Below are 19,703 nucleotides of genomic sequence, written 5' to 3' on the forward strand. Positions count from 1 at the left end.
AGCTGTGCTGTGGCAGTGACTCCAGGAGACACAACAGCCCCAAGCCCCAGCTCTGCTTTCCCGACCTTGAGCGCTGTTAGTAAATCCCTAATCCCTGCAAAATCATTTATTTGGGACTGTTTAGCTCTAAACTTTTAACTGCTTAGCTCTCCTAAACCCTAAATCCACAAGCTCATTAGCTCTCTTCAGCTGTGTTAATAACAATAATCTCTTTAATGGAAGCAACTCTGGACAGGATTTACCTTCCCCAAAAACTCCTTGACTGTCAGTAAATACCCTTCTGCCCTTTAATTCTTCCCCAATTAACAGGGAGCTGATCAAGAGCCGCAGAGGCCAGGTCAGCCCTGAGCTCGGACAGAAGGTGGAAGCTTTTCCCAACTGCTCATCCTTCCCTGGGGTTTGGAGCACTGGGAAGCTGATCCCAAACGGCTCAGGCTGGTCTGTCACCTCTGCCCGGGCTCCTCCTGGGGTTGCTCTGGCTCTGCTGCTGGAAATAGCCCTGGGCTGGAAGGAAAGGTTCCCGGCTGGCCTGGGGGGTTTGCCTCGTTAGAACTGGGTTTAATCTGCTCCTTGTTCCTAAGATCTTGGTTAACAACTAAACAGCAGCAGCAACAACAAAAGAATGAGCAGTTTATCATTAATTTGCCATTCAGGGGTTTTCCTTTCATCTGCAAGTTTCCTACATTTCACATTTTCTAGCGCTTCTGTTGTCTGCATTCCCTTTTTTCCCCCTTTACAGCACTCTGTCTTTTTAATGGCTGCTTTGATTTCTGTGGTTTGTGGAGGGGTTTTCCAGCCAGGCTTGGCTTTTGTGGCTGCAGCATCCCCGTTGTGGTTGCATCTTCCTGACAGTCGGGAAAAATAATCCCAAACTCCCCTCTCCTGCTCCAGGGCTCATCCACATCACACTCCAGAATTCCATTCCTGCTGCTGGCTTTGGGGAGTTGACCTTTGTGAAGCAATAATCTAATTTTGGGTGAGTTTGGAGAGGAAAACCAAGAGCCTAAACCGAATCAATACTGACCATTTTTCTGCACTCCGGGCTTTCCACGGGGAGGCTCCAAAGCAGGAATGTGGTGGTGGCACGGATCACACATTTCACCCAGCACCCTGATTTCCCTTCTTGCAGCAGTGGGGATTTTCCTGCTGGATAATTTGGGTCTCTCTCATTATCTCAAACCATGATAAGGCTGCTCCAAACCTCCAGCCCATTCCTGCTCTATGCCGAGGAGTTTGGAGAGGGTTTAAAGGGAGCTGGATAAAATAGGATTGCACTTCCCAGCTGACAGCTTTTGATAAGAGCCCCAGTGCTCTTCCCACCCCTTTTGTTTGCCCTGGGAGGTTTCCTGCCTCCCCAAATCCTGTTCAGCTTCGGGCTGTGGTTCCTTCTGGCAGGTGCAGCCCAGAGCGGCTCAGGTGGGAAATCCAAACCATCTTCAGGACCTTTTGTCCTTCTGTGTCTAATAAATCATCTTGGAGGTTGCAAACGGCCATTTGTATCACTCTGAAAAGGGGGACGGAGGACAGGAGAAGGGTTGAGAGGGAATTCCAGTGCCTGGCAGCAGCCCAGGTGAGGTAGAGGCCGGTGTTGCCCTGGCAGGGACCCCAAACCACCCCATTCCCCGCGATTTCTGCGAGGAAACAGCGGAGAAAAAGCTTTGTGTGTGCGCTCAGTGGGGTCGAGCAGCCTCCAGCACCTGTCCCAGCCCCCCCACCCCTCTCTATATTTACCCAGGGGGAGCTTTCCAAGAATGGAAGTGGTAAGATAAAACCCCAGAGGGGCTAAAATTAGCCCCGGCGCCCCGGGCCGGTCCCGCCGTGGCATTTCAGCTGTGAGCTCCGGCCCCTCACAGCCCCGGCCATCCCAGCGCTGCCAGATCCTCTGCTGCTCTGCTCCTTTTGGGGTCAAACCCCCGGAGGGCTCCCCATGGGACCCCCCTGGCCTCGGATGCTCTGAGCATCCCCCAGCCCAGGTAAGGCGGCAGCACCGGGACCCGGGCGGGCGAGGGAGGGGACAAATGTGTGCTCTGTCACAGCCTCCTTTTGGGCTCTGCAGGTGCTTGGAAAGCTTCTGGCAGCTCAGGAGGTGACAAAACAGTGAGGCTGGGCAGGGCCTGGCCTTCACAGGGCGCCCAGAGCAGCTGTGGCTGCCCCTGGATCCCTGGCAGTGCCCAAGGCCAGGTTGGACGCTGGGGTTGGAGCAGCCTGGGACAGTAGAAAGTGTCCCTGCCATGGCAGGGGTGGGATGAACTTTTAAGTTCTTTTCCAAACCAGATCATTCTGTGATTCCATGAATCCTGGTTTGGGCTCTTCTGGTGGAGGAACCTCCCTCAGCTCCGCACACAAGATCTCGGGCAGCCCAAGGAAGCTCGCTTCGCCGGTGCTGTTTGTGTGTTCAGAATTGTTACAGCTGCTCTCTTGCTTTTCCACGCATTTCCCTTGGGAATGTAGCTGGGCACACAACTGTCTTTTTGACTCAAATCTGCAGCAGCCCCCCAGCCCGTTTTCCATGTGGGTGGGGTGATCCCAAAGCTCCAGAGCTCATTACTGGCGTGCCCAAATGAAGAGCGGCGGCGTTAGAATTTCCCACATTTCTGTACAAACCGGGCTAATGGATGGCGACCCGGCAGAGCTTTGGTGCCATGGGACTGGTCTCAGTGTGCCCAGCTGTGCGGGTGTCCCCTGAGCTGGTGGCCGTGTCGCCGTGGGTGATGTGGGACGGGTCCCCCGCGACCGCCCCGGCACCGCACAACGGGGCCGATCGCTCCGCGCAGCCCCTCAGCTAATTAACCGCTTGCTGCGGCTGCTTTGCTAATTAATTGCTCCGTGCAGCTCTTTGGCTCCTCCCAGGACAGGTCAGCCCCTGCTCTGCCTCCGCCGCCTCTGCCGAGGGAAGCCGAGATGTCCTAGGGCGGCCGAGAAATCCCTGTGCCCATCCCGAGCGTTTCCAGCTGCTCAGGTGCCAGCCGGGATGTCCCAACCCTGTCCCTCGGTCCCCGAGGCCACATCCTGTGCCCAAAGCCCAGCGGAGCTGGCAGGGTTCAGCCCCACTCGGTGTGACCAGCTCAGCTTTCCCAGCCTGCCCCCAAATCCCTCACCAGAAACATCCCAGACCCTTCCTGCGCCGTGATCTCGGGCTCCAGCAGGCAGGAGAGAGGGAGACTCTGGAAATCTAACGCTGGCATCATTTTGGGAAGGGAAATGCTGGATGATGTTTGATCCCTAATCAAACGGATCACATTCACCTCATCCCTCAGGACTGGGACAAGGGCTGGAGGGACAGGACACAGGGAATGGTTTCCAGTGCCAGAGGGCAGGGGTGGATGGGAGATTGGGAATCAGGAATTGTTCCCTGGCAGGGTGTTGAGGCCCTGGCACAGGGTGCCCAGAGCAGCTGTGGCTGCCCCTGGCAGTGCCCAAGGCCAGGCTGCATGGGGCTTGGAGCAGCCTGGGACAGTGGGAGGTGTCCCTGCCCATGGCAGGGGTGGCACTGGATGGGCTTTGAGTTCCTGAGGTCCCTCCCAACCCAACACATTCCATGATTTCATGGGATCCTGACCCACGTACCCCCTACAACACTGAGCTCCATTGTTCCCTCAGCCTTTCATCCACGCGGATTTCCTCACGTGGTGCCAGGGCCATGAGCACATCAGCAGCATCCTCATCCAATATTTGTCCATTTCTTGGAGAATCTTCCTTATGTGGAGTATAAACACTCACTAAAATGCAGCTGTCGGTGTCAGGGGCTGGTTCTAACCCGGGGCTGATGCCGGTTCTGCCGTCCCGCAGATCTTCGGCCTCGTCCTTTACCATGAAAGCGGCACACGGAGCGCAGACCGGACAAAATGAGCCTCATGGACATCAACAAGATGTTCTCCCTGCTGCAGCCCGGGGACGACGAGGAGGACAGCGAGGAGAGCGAGGAGCTGTGCCGGGCCGTGTGCCGGGACGATGACAAGACCCTGGCCAGGCTGCTGTGCCAGGACAGGTACAAGAGGCTCATCAACCGCAGGAGCGGCTGGGGCGTCCCCAGCACCCCCCTGCGCCTGGCGGCCGCCCGGGGCCACGCGCGGAGCCTGCGGGTGCTGCTGGCCCACGGCGCCGAGGTGGACGGCCTGGACGTCAAGGCTCAGACGCCGCTCTTCGTGGCGGTCAGCAACGGGCACCTGGAGTGCGTGCGGGCGCTGCTGGAGGCCGGCGCCAGCCCCGCGGGCAGCGTCCACAACAACTGCTCGCCGCTGCTGCTGGCCGCCAGGGACGGGCGCGTGGACGTCGTGCGGCAGCTGCTGGAGCACGGCGCCGAGGCCAACGTGCGCGCCCGGCTGCCCGAGTGGGCGGCCAACTCGGCGGCGTGCTCGGGGCCGCTGTACCTGGCGGCCGCCTACGGGCACCTGGAGTGCTTCCGCCTGCTGCTGCTGCACGGCGCCGACCCCGACTACAACTGCACCGAGCAGGGCGTCCTGGCCCAGATCCGCGAGCCCAAGACCCTGCTGGAGACGTGCCTGAGGCACGGCTGCCGCCGAGACTTCGTCCGCCTGCTCATCGACTTCGGGGCCAACGTGTACCTGCCCAAGGTGCCCGCGGACGGGGCGGCCCCGCGCAGCGAGGGGCTGGAGCTGCTGCTGCAGGCCAGAGGTGAGCTGGCTGCGACCCGGGGCTGGAATGGGCACAGCTTTGCTCTGATCCCCTCTTCCCAAGAGCCGTACCCAGGTTTTGCTCCAGCCTCGGTTCCCCTCGCAGCATCACTCGGCTGTGTGGGCCTGTGGCTGCCCCTGGATCCCTGGGAGCGTCCGAGGTCAGGTTGGACATTGGGGCCTGGAGCAACCTGGGACAGTGGAAGGTGTCCCTGCCCGTGAGATGAAATGAGCTGAAATTCCCTTCCCAACCTAAACCCTTCTGTGATTCTGTGATTCCCACAGCCTCACTCGTTGGGTTACCAGCTGCTTTTCACCGTTGCTCTCCTTTCTGCTGCTCAGCTTGGGCTCTCCTGTACTCCCCAAGTCTAAAATCCTGCACTTACTTCCATGTGGGGATGGAAGATTTCTCCTTCCACACCCAGCTCCCGTGGGGCCTTGTGCCCGAGCCCATAGCCCCAGCCCCAGCACAGAGGTGGAGTTTTCATAGGACCATGGAATTTTCATAAGATCATGGAATGGTTTGGGTTGGAAAGGACCTTAAAGATCACTTTGTTCTAACCCTGTCTGGTTTGCTCAATCCATATCCCTGTCCTTTGCATAATGCCAGGTCGGAGGGCAGCAAGGTTGCGTGTCTTGAAGGTGACCGTGTGATTTTCCTTCCACAGCTCACCCCAGATCCCTGCTGTCCCAATCCCGGCTGGCCATGAGGCGTCTCCTGAAGCAGCCCGGCTGCTCGGCCGCCCTCGGAGAGCTGGAGATCCCCACAGTCCTGGCCAAATACCTGCAGTACCTGCCCTGATCCCAGCCTGCACCCGGGACACCCACTCTGAGCGCCCCGCTTAAAACCTGCTCCGCCTCCTGGGAGTGAATCCCTGAAATCTGGGAAATCTGGGAATCTGTGGTCACGAGTTCGTTTTTGCCGATGAGGTGTCTCCAAAAAGCGGTGCCCATGTGGGAAGGTGGGAAGGGAAGGAGGAGAGAGAACAGGAGACCTCGGCTCCTGGTTCGCAGCAAAGCGAGGAGAGAGCAGGATCTGATTCCCCTGGGTTTGCCTCAGGCCATCTTTACTGAGGGATTTTACACCTTCAGCCGATTTTGGTTGGAGAAGGGGCTGGGAAAGAGTGCGGAGGAATTCTTGGCTGGAAGGACGGGAATTCTTCCCGGTGAAGGCAGGACTGGGGCTGGCCCCAGCCAAGTCTGCCCAGCCCAGTGGGATCAGAGCTCCCAGCTGGCAGCACAGGAGGGGCTGGGAGATGAATCCAGAGCCCCAGCATCCTCACTCCTCTCCCTGCCCCAGCTCTGACCCTAAACATTGTCTTCTCACCCCAAAAGTGCTTCGTGTGGCGGCTGAGGGTCTTTAGTGATTGGGCAGGGCTGGGGTTTGAATTAAAAATGTTCTGTTATTGATATTAAACTGTTGTGGGCTGTCTGGTGAAATATCCCATCTCTGGCAGCCCTGCCAGGATGGCTGGGAAGGGACAAGGGAATCGCTGCAGATGGGGAATTTCAGCCTGGAGAGGGACATCCCTGCACCACCTTTGTGTCCCTCCATCTCTCCCACCTTGGACACACTCGTGGGGGCTGGAGACACCGTCCTGGCTCTCCCACAGCCAGGAGATGACGGATAAATCCCACTGCTCCTTGGCAGCTGAGCACCGATCCGGCAGGGATGTCCTGGACCACTTTTGGGATGCAGCAGAAGGTGTCCCATGGTTCATTCCCTCTTGCCCTGTGGCATCCCAAAGTTAAGTGCTCCCAGGGGACAGAGCTCTGTGTCAGCAGCTCCAAGGGTCGCTCTGGGCCGAACACAGGCAGCTCCCTGCAGGATTTATGGGCCTGTGTCAGGGGTTGTGGGAATCTATTAATCAGCATCTATTAATTAGGCTGTGGGGCTTCTCCCAAGGGGAGCCTTAGGGCTTGGAAGCAGCCTGGACAAGGCTCCATAGGGAATGATAACACTTCCCTCGCCACCCGGCCACCTTCAGGAGATGCGGGCTGGGAGAGGCTGTCCCGTGGGGACATCGCCACACTCTGCTGGGATTCCCACTCGTGGCATCCTTGCTATCACCCTCACGTGGGGATTTGAGGGGTTTTCGGGATTTGGGGGTCCCAAAGATGGGGAGCGGTCCTCACTGCCGGGCTGCTCAGTGGGTGTGGGACTGTGGCTGTGAGCAGGTGCGCAGCGGGTGGGTGGCTGGCAGTGGCGTGGAGCGGGTGACACGCCCGTGGGTGACACAGCACACGCAGGGAGGTGTCCCACGGCACACGGGCCGTGTCGCTGCCGCCCCGGTGCCACACACGATGTCACATCCCTGCCCCGGCAGTGTCACGGCCCAGGACAGGACGTGACATTCCCCCACACGCCGCGTCCGTGACCCCGCGCGTCCCGCGGGTGTCGCTCCACGGCCACGCCCCCGCGCGGGACCACGCCCCTCACACCGGAACGACCACGCCCCCCTTGTCAATCATGTCTGCCAGCGAGGCCACGCCCCAATATGGGAACCCACCCCGAGGCCACCGGGATGCGCCCGGATCGCCCCGGGCCACAGTGGAAGAGCCCGTGGGACGGCCATGGGGGGCACACCGCCCACAGAGCCCCGTTACCGTGACCCCGCCCCGGTTACAGCGAGCCCAAGGCGGAGGCCGCGCCCCTCCCTCACGCAGAGGCCGCGCCCCTCCGCCGCCGCGCCCGTCAATCACCGCGCCCCGCCCGCGAGGCCCCGCCCCGCCCGTCACGCGGCACCGCCCCTGCCGCCCGCGCCGGGCGGACCCGCGGCCCCGCGCCCCTCGCGCGGCCTGAGGGCTGGGCCGGGGCCGGGGTCCCGCGGTGCCGCCGCCGCCGCCGGTAAGTGCAGGGCCCGGCGCCGGCCCGGCCTCCCCTGGCGCCCGCCGCGCCGCCTCCCCGCGGCCGGGCCCGATCTCCACCCCCCCCCCTCCCGCCCCTCGCGTTTTCCCGGATCCTCCCGAAAGTTTGGGAGCGCGGCGGGGGGAGCGGGGAGGGCCGGGCCGCGGGAGCGTCCCCGTGCGGGGCTGGGCGGGCCGGGAGTCCCTCAGGGTCCCTCTCTGCTCGGGTGAAAGGCTGCGTTTCATTGTTGCGGTGCTGCTTTTTGTTGCTTTAAAACCTCATTTTTTTCATGTTTTGTTGGTCGCGGCTCTTTGCCCTCGGTGCCCTTTATTTCTCTTTATTTCATTTTCTTATATATTTCATTTTTTTAACCTTCTCCAGCCTCCCCTCCGCAGCAGTGCCGGTGCTGACGTGGAGCCGGAGGGGAATGATTCCCAAAAGGAATTTTTGAAATCCTGGCTCTGTCTCATGCCTTTCCCCGGCTGTTTTCCCGCAGCCCCTGTCCGGGTGCCGGTTTGGGGTCGTTTCACCCCCCGGTTTTCCAGCAGCCCCGCACATATCCGTGGCCCCTCGATCCAGGTCTCTGCAGAGGCTTTGGGGGCAGCCGGGACTCGTGGTGGGCTCTGGCAGAGCTGGAAAGATCCAGTTTGCCGGTGGGGAGGTGGCTGTGCCAGCCGGCTACGCCCCAGCTGCTGCTTCCAGTGGGACAGGTGAACGTGAGGGGTGACCAGCAATCCCAGAATTCCAGAATCGTGGAACGGGTTGGGTTGGGAGGGACCTTACAGCACGTCCAGCCCTGCTGAGAGCAGCGATGCCAGATCAGTGTAGAGGCAGAGCAACCCGGACCTGAGGAATAAAAATAAACCTGGAATCGTGGGTTTGCTGGGGGGCTGCAGGAGCAGAGAGCATCGTTTGGATGTATTTTTAATTTGGGATCTCTGGCTGAACACCTCGGGAAGGTTTCCTGGCCTCCTGTCAGTCAGAGCTCAGCCTGGGGCATTACAGCTTGGGAGCACATTAGGATTTTATTGCATTTAATTTCTCCACTCTCACCTCTGCAAAGGAAACATGATTATAATTGTTTTATTTCTCATTTCCTGACGGCAATCCAGGGTCAAATTTCAAACCTACCTCTCTGCTTCCGGGATAATCTGATCAGGGTGTTCACAGTGGGTGTTTTTAAGGCGATTCTCTCTCGCTGTACAGATTATTTTAAAAACAACTGAAATCTTCTATAAAAAAAGCCAGGGTGGTAACCGAAGTGGTTTTTCCCTGGACACGTGCGTAGGAAGCGCTGTGTCCTGGTTTGGCCTCCCTCAGGACGCTCTTTGGAGCCTGGCATGAGGGCTGGGAGGGGGTTTGGGAGGTAAGGGAGCCAAACCTCATCACCCTGCAGACAAAAAACTGGGAAGCTGCAGGGCTCGGAGCGAGGAGATGCAGGGGTCAGACCCCCCTGTCCCCAGGGATTCTACCCAATGGAGATGTGTGGTTTTCCTGCTCCTGGCAAACTGGTAAATGTAAGCAACGTTTTGGTGCCTGGATTTTGGAAGTGGAGGGAGAGCTTGGAGGCTCCTCCAGCTGGTGATGGAGCCCTGAGACCCCCTGAGAGCCTTCAGCTCTGCCCCTTCCGCTGTCGTGTCCTCACCTCTGCCCTCTCCCTGTGCCTCAGGTCGGCGGTGATGTGTCCGTCCCTGCGCCCGAGGCGCCGCGCTCCCGCAGCCGCCGCTTCCAGCTAGATCCAAGCCCGGCCCGCTGCTATGGAAACGGGCAGCCCGGAGGAGCGGGACGGAGGGGACCAGCGGCGGCAGGAGGGCGGGGACGCCCCTCCCGACGGCGCCGACGGCTCGGTGGTGGCGGCGGAGCTGCAGCAGCCGCCCCCCGGCAAGCTGAGGAAAACGGCCTTCAAGCTGTTCGGGGGCAAGCGGAGCATCTGCACCCTGCCCAGCTTCTTCGGCGGCCGCGGCAAGAAGGGGCTCAGCAAGTGCAAGACCCACGACGGGCTGAGCGGGGCTGCCTGCGACAAGGGCACGCAGCCCGACAGCCCCTCGCAGCCCGGCCCCCTGCCCATCTCCCGCAGCGCCCAGCTGCCCGTGGACACCGGCTCCAGGGGGGAGCTGGGCCAGCAGGACGGCTCTCCCCCCGGCAGCATCGAGGGCTGCGACAAAAAGCTCAACGGGGAGAAATCCTCTTTCCCCAGGCCCAAAAAAGGGCTGAAAGGGTTTTTTAACAGCATCCGGCGCCACCGGAAGAGCAAGGCTGCCGAGAGTGAGAAGGCAGAGCTCCCCGAGTGGAATGGGGACGCGGAGGAGGCCGGGAATGCTCCTGGAATGGGAGTGGAGAGCCAAGGGGCCGTGGAGAGTACGGGAGCAGGGCCGGTCCCTGAGGCCACGGTGTGCCCGGGGGGTGACTCCAGCTGTGGGGAAGCCACTGAGCCCACGGGCCCCGCGGCTGATGGAGGCAGCTCCGAGGGTGACACGATGGCCGTGCCAGGGAGCGGCGACGTTCCGGATGCGAAATCAGAGGCCGAGGCTGCTGTCTGCACCGAGTTTGACCGTGAGAGTTTGCTGCTGGCCTTCCACCCTGACTTCATGGACAACGAGCCTCCCTGCCTGCACTCCGGGGACCTGCTGAGCCTCATGCTGGGGGACGTCACCTCCCTGAAGAGCTTCGACTCCCTGACGGGCTGCGGGGACGACATCGCCGAGCCCGACATCGCCGAGAGCAGCGTCTCGGTGGAGCGCAGCCGCGATGCCGCCAAACGCAGCTCCTGCCTCGTCACCTACCAGGGCGGCGGCGAGGAGATGGCCATCCCTGAGGAGGCCGAGGAGTACCTGCACCAGGTGTGGGACAGCAGCATGCCGAGGGACGGCGGCTACGGGGCCCAGGTGTCCAGCAGCAGCCTGGAGACGCACGCCTCTCACGAGGCCGACGCTCACCCTTACGTGGGGGACGCCATGGACGGCGTCGACCTCCTGACGCCCCAGAGCGACCAGCAGGAGTCTGCCCCGAACAGTGACGAGGGGTATTACGACTCCACCACTCCGGGGCCGGAGGATGAGGCTGGCGAGGAGCTCAAGAAGGACCGACTGCCCCGGGACAGCTACAGCGGCGATGCACTTTACGAGTTTGATGCCCTGATGAGCCCCTCTCACGGGGAGGAATCCCTGTTCGAGGGCAAAGTCCCGCGCCAGGGCATCTTCAGCTACTTCATGGACTTCTGCCTCCCTGCAGAGAAGAGCCTGATCCAGCAGATGATGGATCAGAAAAGAGGGCTGATGGAAACTGAAGAAGAGGGGCTTGCAGCCATTCAGAAAGAGCTGCTCTACTGGGAGCTGCAGAGGGAGCCGGTGCTGAAACGCCTGGATGTGTCCGGCAAGGAGAAGTGTCCCCGGGAAAAGCAGTGCATTGAATGTAAAAGCAGAGCAGGCAGCTCCATTGGCAAGAGTCAGAGTGGCCTTGGGAGTGAGCAGGTGGCCTCACATACCCCGAGCCGGGCTGTCAACGGTGGAGTTGCAGTGGCTAGGGCTGAAAATCCAGAGTGGAGGGATTTTCCAGGGACTCTGTGTCCGGAAGACTGTTACAACGGCCAAAAAGCCCCTGGAAGTTGCCTTATTCAGCTCACAAAGAGCAACCCGGGGTTCAATGCAGACCTGGACTGTGGGATGTTTGGGGACTCCATCCACGGCAGTGTGGCCCCAGCCAAGGCAGGGATGTTCCCTGGGTTCGGGCTCCCGGAGCAGGAGTGCGGCGGGGCAGAGCCCGCCCCCGGCGAGCCCCAGGTGGGCGGCGAGCCCGAGCACGCCGTGAGCTTCTCGCAGGCTCTGGTGGAGTTCGCCAGCAGCGGGACCCTCTTCTCCAGCCTGTCCGAGAGCCTGGGGAGCTCGGCCTCCAGCTCGTCCTTCACCCAGAACCTCCCCGCCCTCCCCACCATGGTCACCTTCGACGTGGTGGATGTGGAGCAGGACGGGGAAGGGGAGTGCGAGCAGCGCCCGGAGCTGACGGCGGGTGAGGACATCGCCGAGGCCTTTGATGACGGCTATGGACAGAAAGAGTCGTTGGCTGAATGTGACGAGAGAATGTCCCCGGGCTTCTCCCCGGGCTCCTTCCAGAGCTGCAGCTGGGGGGTGGCCAGCCTGCCCCGCCACCTGCGCCTGCACGGGCTGAGCCCCGCCATGCCCGCGCCGCTCTCCGTGGACCGCAGGAGCCGCTCGCTCGACACCGAGAGCCTGGAGTTCGAGCTGGCCGAGCCGCAGGGCGCCCGGGGCGGCCCCCAGCCCTGCCAGCTCCGGGCCAGGCGCGAAGCCGGCAGGAGGGACTCTGCTGGAGCCAGGAGAAGCAGGAGCAAGGAGGAGGGCGAGCTGGTGGCTCCCGAGGGTGGCTCGAGCTGGCCGGGCCTGCGGCACCTCCGGCACGGCACGGACGCGGCTCCCGGCGGGATGGAGCTCTGGGGCTTCGCTCCAGCCGGCGCCGTGGAGAGCGTCTGGGAGCCAGCGGAGCCGCCGGACGCCGTGTCCCCTTTCCTGCCTCTCTCCCGGGGTGGCATCGGGGAGGCTCCGGAGAGGCGGCCCCAAGAGGCAGAGCTGAGCAGGCACCCGCTCCGGCCCTCCAACCTCCCCCTGCAGCCCGAGGCGAGGCGGGCCCGGGAGGCGGCCGCGTCCTACCGGTACCACGGGGACGTCCCCAAGCTGTCCCGCTTGTTACCCCTGGGGGAGGCGGAGCTGCCCCCGAGCTTTGGCTTCTCCCGCTCCCCGGAGCACCGCGCCAGGGGCAAACCCGTGGGCATCGCCCAGGGCGTGCCGCAGCATCCCGGGGACAGCGGCGGGGACACCGAGAGCCCGGAGCCCCTCAAGGGCAGGGCCAGCCCGGGGCACGGCGCCTGCCGTGGCACCCTTTGCAATGTCACCGACGCTGAGTAGCTGCAGGAATGTCACCGTGTCACCAGGTCAAGGGGCTGCAGGAATGTCACCGTGTCACCGAGGCTGAGTACAGGAATGTCACCTTTTCACCCAGCTAGAGGGGCTGCAGGAATGTCACCGTGTCACCGAGGCTGAGTGTCTGCAGGAATGTCACCTTGTCACCCAGCTAGAGGGGCTGCAGGAATGTCACCTTGTCACCGAGGCTGAGTGTCTACAGGAATGTCACCGTGTCACCCAGCTGAGGGGCTGCAGGAATGTCACCATGTCACCGAGGCTGAGTGTCTACAGGAATGTCACCGTGTCACCCAGCTAGAGGGGCTGCAGGAATGTCACCTTGTCACCCAGCTGAGGGGCTGCAGGAATGTCACCGTGTCACCAAGGCTGAGTGTCTACGGGAATGTCACCGTGTCACCGAGGCTGAGTGTCTACAGGAATGTCACCTTGTCACCCAGCTGAGGGGCTGCAGGAATGTCACCTTTTCACCCAGCTAGAGGGGCTGCAGGAATGTCACCTTGTCACCGAGGCTGAGTACCTGCAAGAATGTCACCGTGTCACCAAGCCAAGGGGCTGCAGGAATGTCACCATGTCACCATGCTGTACTGAGCAGGGGTGAAAGGGGGGCAAGGGAGGGAGAAAACCGGGAGCAGTTTGGGGGGAGCTTGAATGTGAGTTTGAGCTGGGCTGGTGCTCCTCTCCTGCAGCCATCCGTGGCCTTGCCCCCGTGGATGCTCCAGAGGGGTTTGGAGCTGCCTCCAGGATTCCTTCATCACCACTGAGGCACCTTCTGCTTTTCCAGCCCTCTCCAACACCAAGTGCAGCAGCAGCCCCTGGCAGAAGCTGGGGATGGACCCGTTGCTGGTGTGGCAGGTTGGGGTTTGTGCAGGACTGGGAGAACAGGCCTTGGGCAGACTTTTGAGGGAAATGGAGCTGTTTTCCTCTTCTGGGTGAAAGGTTTTGGTTCAAACTCACTTTGAATGTCTTCCACCCCGGGCTCAGTGTGGGGAGCTGGGAGGAAGGGTTGTTCCAGAGCGAGGATGGGGTGAGGCAGCTGGAAAGGGGAACTTTGCAGCAACATTTTTATTTATTTTGTTTGTCCTTGCCCCGAAGGAAAGCAGGAGCTTTTGTGTGCGTGCCGATAATGTTCTCCAGGTCTGCTTTCAGTTTGAAAGATGTGCTGTCCATGGTGTCCCTTTGAAGAACAAAGTGTTGGTCCCTTCTTTGTTGTGGTCTGTCTTCACGGTGCAGAATTCCTGGTGGAATTTTTCCATGCTTTGTCCCATCCTCCTGGCCTCTCCAGGGCCATGGGGACAGGGATGAGGCCTTTGAAATAAGCTAAATTTGCATCGTGCCTGTAGCTGTGAAGTGGCAGATGCTGTTTCTTTCTCAACAGGAAGCTTTGTGGCTTTTTAATTTAATTTTATTATTTTACGGTTGTTTTCTTTGCATAAACCCACAGGAGGAAAGTTTTGTGTTCCTTGGAATTTGGGATGGACCGCAGCTACATTGGGCTTCACTCCTCCTGACTGGAGGGAACAAAAAAGCTGGAAGCTGCTGGAGATTTGGGATATTTTGCCTCTTTGAAGGAATGTGGAGGAGGGTCACAGGTTGAGGGGAACAGACTTTGGGGGGTGCTGTGAGCTCCTGTGACGTCTGTTCCAGGCTCCTGGTCCCCTCCATGATCCCAAACCCCCTCAGCTCTGATCCAAACCCCCAATCCATGACACAAAGCTGCTTCCCTGTCCTGCCCGAGCTGTGTTCTGATTTAATTCCAGCACCAGTGATTTTTGTTTTCCCCCACCTCATTGCCATTTTTCTTTGCAGCAGAGTTTGTAGCATTTGAAAAAATAATCCCAAAGTGGAAATAGCGGAGTTTTACCACATTTGTGGAGTGAGGGATGGCTCTGCCTGGGCCAGGCTCAATTTTCCTGCTGGGTCCTGCCCTGCTGGGTCACCCTCCTGCTGCTCTCCTGCTCCACGAGGATGTGGCTCCATCAGCTGCTCCCTGCCATCCCTGGATTTCCAGGCACAAGGAGCTGGTTTGGGTTTGATGGGGTTTTTTTCCCCCCAAGCAAAATGAGGTCTGGATATTCCTTTTGAGAAGAGATTCCTTCTGCCCTGTCCTTGGATATCCGGGAAGGAGCAGGGAGAGGCAGGGCCAGTCTGTGTGTGATGTGATTTTCCTGCCGAGGCAGAGCAGATCCATCTGTGCATCCGCGGGCTCAGACCTGAATTTTCCATTTTTTCCTGCCAGCCCTGCTGCAGGGAGTTCCACAGGAGCCTGCTGTGCCACGGTTCTTTTCCCTGGTCCCTCTGGGACGCACCTGGCTCTTGGTGCCGCTGTCGCACCCAGAGAGGAGAATGTGGTGAGCCAGGGGAAGGTGCCCTCGCTGGCAGGCCGTCTCCTCTCATTAGCACAGCTGCTAATGAATATCCCTCCCTGGAGCAAGGACAGGGACAGCTCTGTGCCCATCTTTGCCCGCCCCCAGCACACAACCCACGGGCACACCCTGCTGGGGACACCGCAGGGACACTGTCACCCGCTGGCGCCCCTGGCTGGCTTTAATCCCCGTTTTATTCCCTTTCAGCGTCTCGCCAAAGGCATCTCGGGGGTTCCGGGCTCTGGAGCTTTGTTCAGCCAAAGTCCTGCTGAGGGCTGGGAATGTCTCGGTGCTAAATGAATGTTCCAAGGCGTCCGTAGGATCCTGGGCTTGGGTGTAGGTACGAGGTGGGGAGGGTTCCGTGGGAGCAGTACAGCCAAGGCTTGATAATCTGACTTTATACCAAAGGTTTCTCCTCTTAATTCGATGGGAATTCAATGAGGCAAGTATCTCTGGAATTCAATGAGTTTTCCTAACGCAGTTTAGTCACTAATTTGCTGGATTATCGGCAGATTCTGCCCCATTAACCCAAAGAAATTGGAATTTCCAGTGCAGTAATTCAGCCTGTAAATGATCACCGCGGTAGGGATTAGATTTCACTGCCTGCTGAGCCACTCTTCCCAAAAAACCCCGCACAGCTTCCATGGGAACAAACCTGGGCTGGAGCTGGATCAGTCCAACACTGCCTTACCCGAGGAGCTCACATCTGGGGGTGGTCGCTGAGGCTTCTTATGCAAAAGGGCTTCCCAACCAGAATCCAGTCAGAAAAGTCAGGAACAGCTGAATGTCCTGCCAAGACATTTAGGAAAAACCTTGAGGAATTTGCCTGTTCCTTGCAGGGAAGGCCTTGCCTGAAGGGAGGGACTGTGATGCAACCACTGCCGTTGGGGTCAGCCTACCAAGAGGTTCTGTGTTGCGTTCTGGGGGCTCTGGGGTTTTCTTTCGTTTGTTTGTTTTTATACACATAAGAAAGCGGTCGATTTTTCTCTATTTTTGTAGAGTTTTGCATTTTATAATCATGGGGAAATTTTACAGACTGTTCTTTTACTTGTGTGTTTTGTCTTTCCGAGTGCTGTGGTTTGCTTTTCCCATGGAGAAAAGGCCATTCCTGCTGCTGCTGTGCCTGGATCTCACCCTGCTCCCTGGGAATGTGCTGGGGCCTCTTCCCAGCCCCTCACCAACACTTTGCACACACCTGAGACGTCCTTAACCCTCCTCTCTCACACTCAGCTGTCCTTTCTTTGCTTTTCAGTGTTGTTTTTAATCTGAATTTGTGGATTTTGGTGGTTTCTCCCTCCGAGTGTTGTAAAAAGCTCACAGGTTTCAGCTGAGGCTTTCCCTGCTGTCTGCTGCTGTTACTTTATCTAAAATTGGGGTTTTTCTTCAGTCCCTGTGCAGGAGATGCTGTTGGCTGGTGCCTGGAAATGCTCTTGGACAGGTTTCCTCTCCCCTTGGTGCTCCCTGGCTGGGCTGGGAGCTGGGATTTCGCCCTGGTGCCTGAGGATTGCTCCTTAAATAATCCTGGGATTAGCAGGGTTCCCCACCTCCTCCTCCCTCCTCCAGGGAGCTCCAGCCCTGTGCTCTGCATCACTGAAACATCTCCCTGGAATGACACTGCCTTGAACTTTGGGATCAGAGGAGAGGAGAGCTGCTGGAATGCTAAAATCCAGCCCAAAGCAGATTTCCCCCCCCTTTTTTCCCCCAGCAGATGTGACAATTGTCACTGATTTGGCTCGGCATAGATTTTTTTTTTTTTTTTGGTCTTTTAATTAATAACTTGTCACCTAATGGTGTTTTTAAAGTTTTTCTGGATTGGTTTGCCCCATTCCCCACAGGGTTGGACGGGAAGTTTTCTCATTGAACATTCCTGGGGCGCTCAGACCCACCTTCCACATTCCCTCTGCCCCGGGATTCTGGGCTCCCTCCTCTCCAGCTGGGGCTTCCTGCCCTTCTCACCCTCATGGAGTCACCCCAGAGCTCCATTTGGGTGCAGTGAGGAATTCAGATCCCAAAAAGCCTCTCAGTTGTAAGGAAATAAGGAATTAGCCCTTGTCCTCAGCTGCCCCATCCCGCTGCCAGGCTGGCAGCTCCTCCCAGCTGACCAACCTGGCTGAATTTGTTTTCTTTTTTTTTTTTTTGTTTTCTTCCTGGTCTCATTGCTACTAGTCCTTTCAAGTTTTTAATGTATTGATTGTGTTTTAAAATGAATGTTCCTTTCACCGAATTCTAATGAATAAACTGCAGATTTTTAGAGAACATTGGATTTCACTGGTGGTTTGGTGTTTCAGTGCTTATTTTATCCTTGATTTAATGTTTTTCTGTCCCCTCCCTCTCCTGTCTGTTGGTTATTTGCCAGTGAGGTGGAATTTTCCATGGGAGAAGGCAACAGAGACCATTTGGAACAGGGTAAGGCTCCTCAAACCCTCATTAAATGAACCCTGGGAGTTATCCAGCCTTTAAGGCTCCAGAGGCAGATTTCCCCTCCCTGGGCTCCAGCAGCGACAGGGAGCAGAGGTTCCCTGGCTCTGAGGTGACCCCAGCTGGCTGGGACATCCCTGGGATGGCAGAGCGATGGTTTTATCTTGGATCCTGCTGGATGCGTTCCTCAGGTGCCTCCCAGGATTTCCAAATGCTTTGGAAGACCCAGGGGAAGAGTCCTGCCCTCCCTGGGCAGAAATTGGATTTGTGAGAAGCCGTCATTATCTGGAGAGCTTGATGAGCTGTTCCCTTAATGAGAGCTGGGGAGGCTCTGTCCTCTCCCTCTCCATCCTTCGGAAATCCAGACAACGGGCAAAGCTCTGCCCTGCCCTGGGGGCTGTGAGCTCCTGCTCCTCCTCCTGCTCCTCCTCCCGTTCCAAACCTGCCTGGAAGTGCTCCGTTTCCATCAGAGCTCCCTCTCTGCTCCCTCTCTTCCCCAGTGCAGAACTTCCCCATGCCCAGCCTGATCCGTCCCCGTTTCCTTTTAGAGTCAAACGGGCTCTGCCATGGCCACGGATTCTGCTCCTGGACCAGCAGCTGGAAAAGCTGGAGAAGCCTCCCTGTGCCTTCAGATACTCTTGAGGCACCTAAGGAGCTTTTCCAACATCCCAGTGCAAATCTCCTCCCGCAGTGACCCACAGAGAGGACTCAGGGCTGCCCCAACCCAGCTCTCCCCTTGAGCAGAGGTTGCTTTTTAATACTTTTTAGTATTTATTAATATAAATATACTAAATATACACATTTACCTTTTTATTTTAACTACGCTTTTACATATTTCAATGTACATGCCTTTAAGTATTTTAATATTTATTAATACATAAATACATCTACAAAATACATAACGACGTACATTTATTTTTATATACGCGTGCTTTTACATATTTAAATGTACGCGCTTTAAATATTTTTAAGACGCTTATTTCATGATATTAAAATGTTCAGTATTTCAGCTGGGAATAACCCCCCTCCTCCCACCGGGGCTCTGCCGCAGAGGGCTGAGGGCTGGGCGGTGTTGCTGTGCCCCTGGCTCTGGCACTCTGGTTTGTCACAGCTCTGGTGGCTTTTACCCCAAGCTCTGCTTGTCCCTGCTCTGTCCCCAGGAGCTCTGCCGGGACCTGCCCGGGGTGGGGACAGCCAGGGACAGGGACAGCGAGCAGAGGGAGCAGCACGGGCCAGAGCCCCGGGCTCCTGTGGGGATGGGGCTCCCGAGAATCCCTCATTCGATTTAGCGATGGAAAAATTGCCCGGGCAGGGCAAGGGCAGAGAGCCTGAGCTGCGGAGGGATGAGCTCTGGTGATTTCCCTTCGTGGCGCTGGGGCAGCACGGCCAAGGCTGGAAAACTCAGCCAGAGGAGCCAAAAAAAATCTGTGGAAAGGCTGGGCAGGGGTGAGCGTTGTGTGCCTGGGGGGTCCTGGGTCATGAGCTCAAAACCCAGGCTTCAAATTCCCGCTCTGGAGCTGTGATCCCATCCAACCTCCCTTAGCCTGCTGCGCTGTTATTCCGAGCCCCCTCCCTGCATCCCAAACGCTTCCTGGCTTAAAGGACATTCCCCAAAGCCCCGGGGTTGCCTTTCCAGATCCCACTATGAGCTTTGGGCCTCCAAAAGCTACAGGGGCGTTTTCTCCCGAGGTGGTGGCAAAGCTGGGGTTCCCTGGCAGGGACTGGGGTTATCCAGGGGATTCCTGCCTCATGCCTGGGGGTGTTTAATGCCCCGTTTCCCGTGGTGCCCGAGGAATATCCCCCTTGGCTGCACCCCCAGCTCTGGCAGGGATGGATTTCACCTCGTCCCTGGGTTGTTTTCTCCTTCTCCCACCACCTTCCCGCTGCTCCAGGTGGCAGTGGAGCGTTGATGATGATGATGACAGTGAGATCAGCCCTTGGGATGGCCCATCCCACTGGGAAAGCTTCAAACCCTCAGCTCTAATTGCCTCCGTGTAAACACAAACTGACTCGTTTGCTGCAAACAAATTCCAGCTGACAAAACCTCGCTGGAAGTCGGTTGTCGTGGCAGGAATCTATCTCACACTTTGAAGTGTTTCTCTTTTTTTCCCCCCCGTTTTTCTCCAAGTTGATTTGAAAAGCGCCGACACAACAGCTCTGCTCCGTGCGAGGGAACACGAGGGGTTCGGCACTGCCGGGGACCCCCGGCCCCTGTGCCCAGGGGCTGCAGGAAAACGGCTCTGGCACAGCCTGGTGACCTTCGTGTCACCCCTGGGGCACTGATCTTCTTCCTTCCCTGTTCCATGGGTCAAGTGGAGCTTGTTCATCCCGTCCCGTCCCATCCCGTCCCGTCCTGTCCCATCCCATCCCATCCCATCCCATCCCATCCCATCCCATCCCATCCCATCCCATCCCATTATCCCATCCCATCCCATCCCATCCCGTCCCGTCCCATCCCATCCCATCCCATCCCATTATCCCATCCCATCCCATCCCATCCCATTATCCC

The 19,703-nt window shown here is 58.4% G+C and overlaps 2 protein-coding genes across 2 annotated transcripts; both read left to right on the plus strand.

The window, feature by feature from the left end:
* The first annotated feature begins 1,807 nt into the window (after positions 1-1,807).
* On the plus strand, positions 1,808-6,051 carry ASB12 (ankyrin repeat and SOCS box containing 12). The gene is made up of 3 exons (XM_040084052.2): positions 1,808-1,973; positions 3,790-4,635; positions 5,303-6,051. Exons 2-3 carry the CDS (start codon positions 3,846-3,848, stop codon positions 5,434-5,436), a joined length of 924 nt encoding a protein of 307 aa, XP_039939986.1. The 5' UTR covers positions 1,808-1,973; positions 3,790-3,845; the 3' UTR covers positions 5,437-6,051.
* Positions 6,052-9,219: 3,168 nt separating this feature from the next.
* On the plus strand, positions 9,220-17,031 carry AMER1 (APC membrane recruitment protein 1). Its single transcript, XM_040084076.2, has one exon. It carries the CDS (start codon positions 9,240-9,242, stop codon positions 12,396-12,398), a length of 3,159 nt encoding a protein of 1,052 aa, XP_039940010.1. The 5' UTR covers positions 9,220-9,239; the 3' UTR covers positions 12,399-17,031.
* The last annotated feature ends 2,672 nt before the right edge of the window (positions 17,032-19,703 follow it).

The sequence above is a fragment of the Hirundo rustica genome, chromosome 21 (genome assembly GCF_015227805.2).
Source record: "Hirundo rustica isolate bHirRus1 chromosome 21, bHirRus1.pri.v3, whole genome shotgun sequence".
Lineage (NCBI taxonomy): Eukaryota > Metazoa > Chordata > Aves > Passeriformes > Hirundinidae > Hirundo > Hirundo rustica.

Excerpts from the sequence above, each read along its gene's own strand:
- ASB12 (XM_040084052.2), top strand. The coding sequence starts at position 3,846 with ATGAGCCTCATGGACATCAACAAGATGTTCTCCCTGCTGCAGCCCGGG. Across the intron at positions 4,636-5,302 it reads GCTGCTGCTGCAGGCCAGAG|CTCACCCCAGATCCCTGCTG; the intron begins GTGAGCTGGCTG and ends TTCCTTCCACAG.
- AMER1 (XM_040084076.2), top strand. The coding sequence starts at position 9,240 with ATGGAAACGGGCAGCCCGGAGGAGCGGGACGGAGGGGACCAGCGGCGG.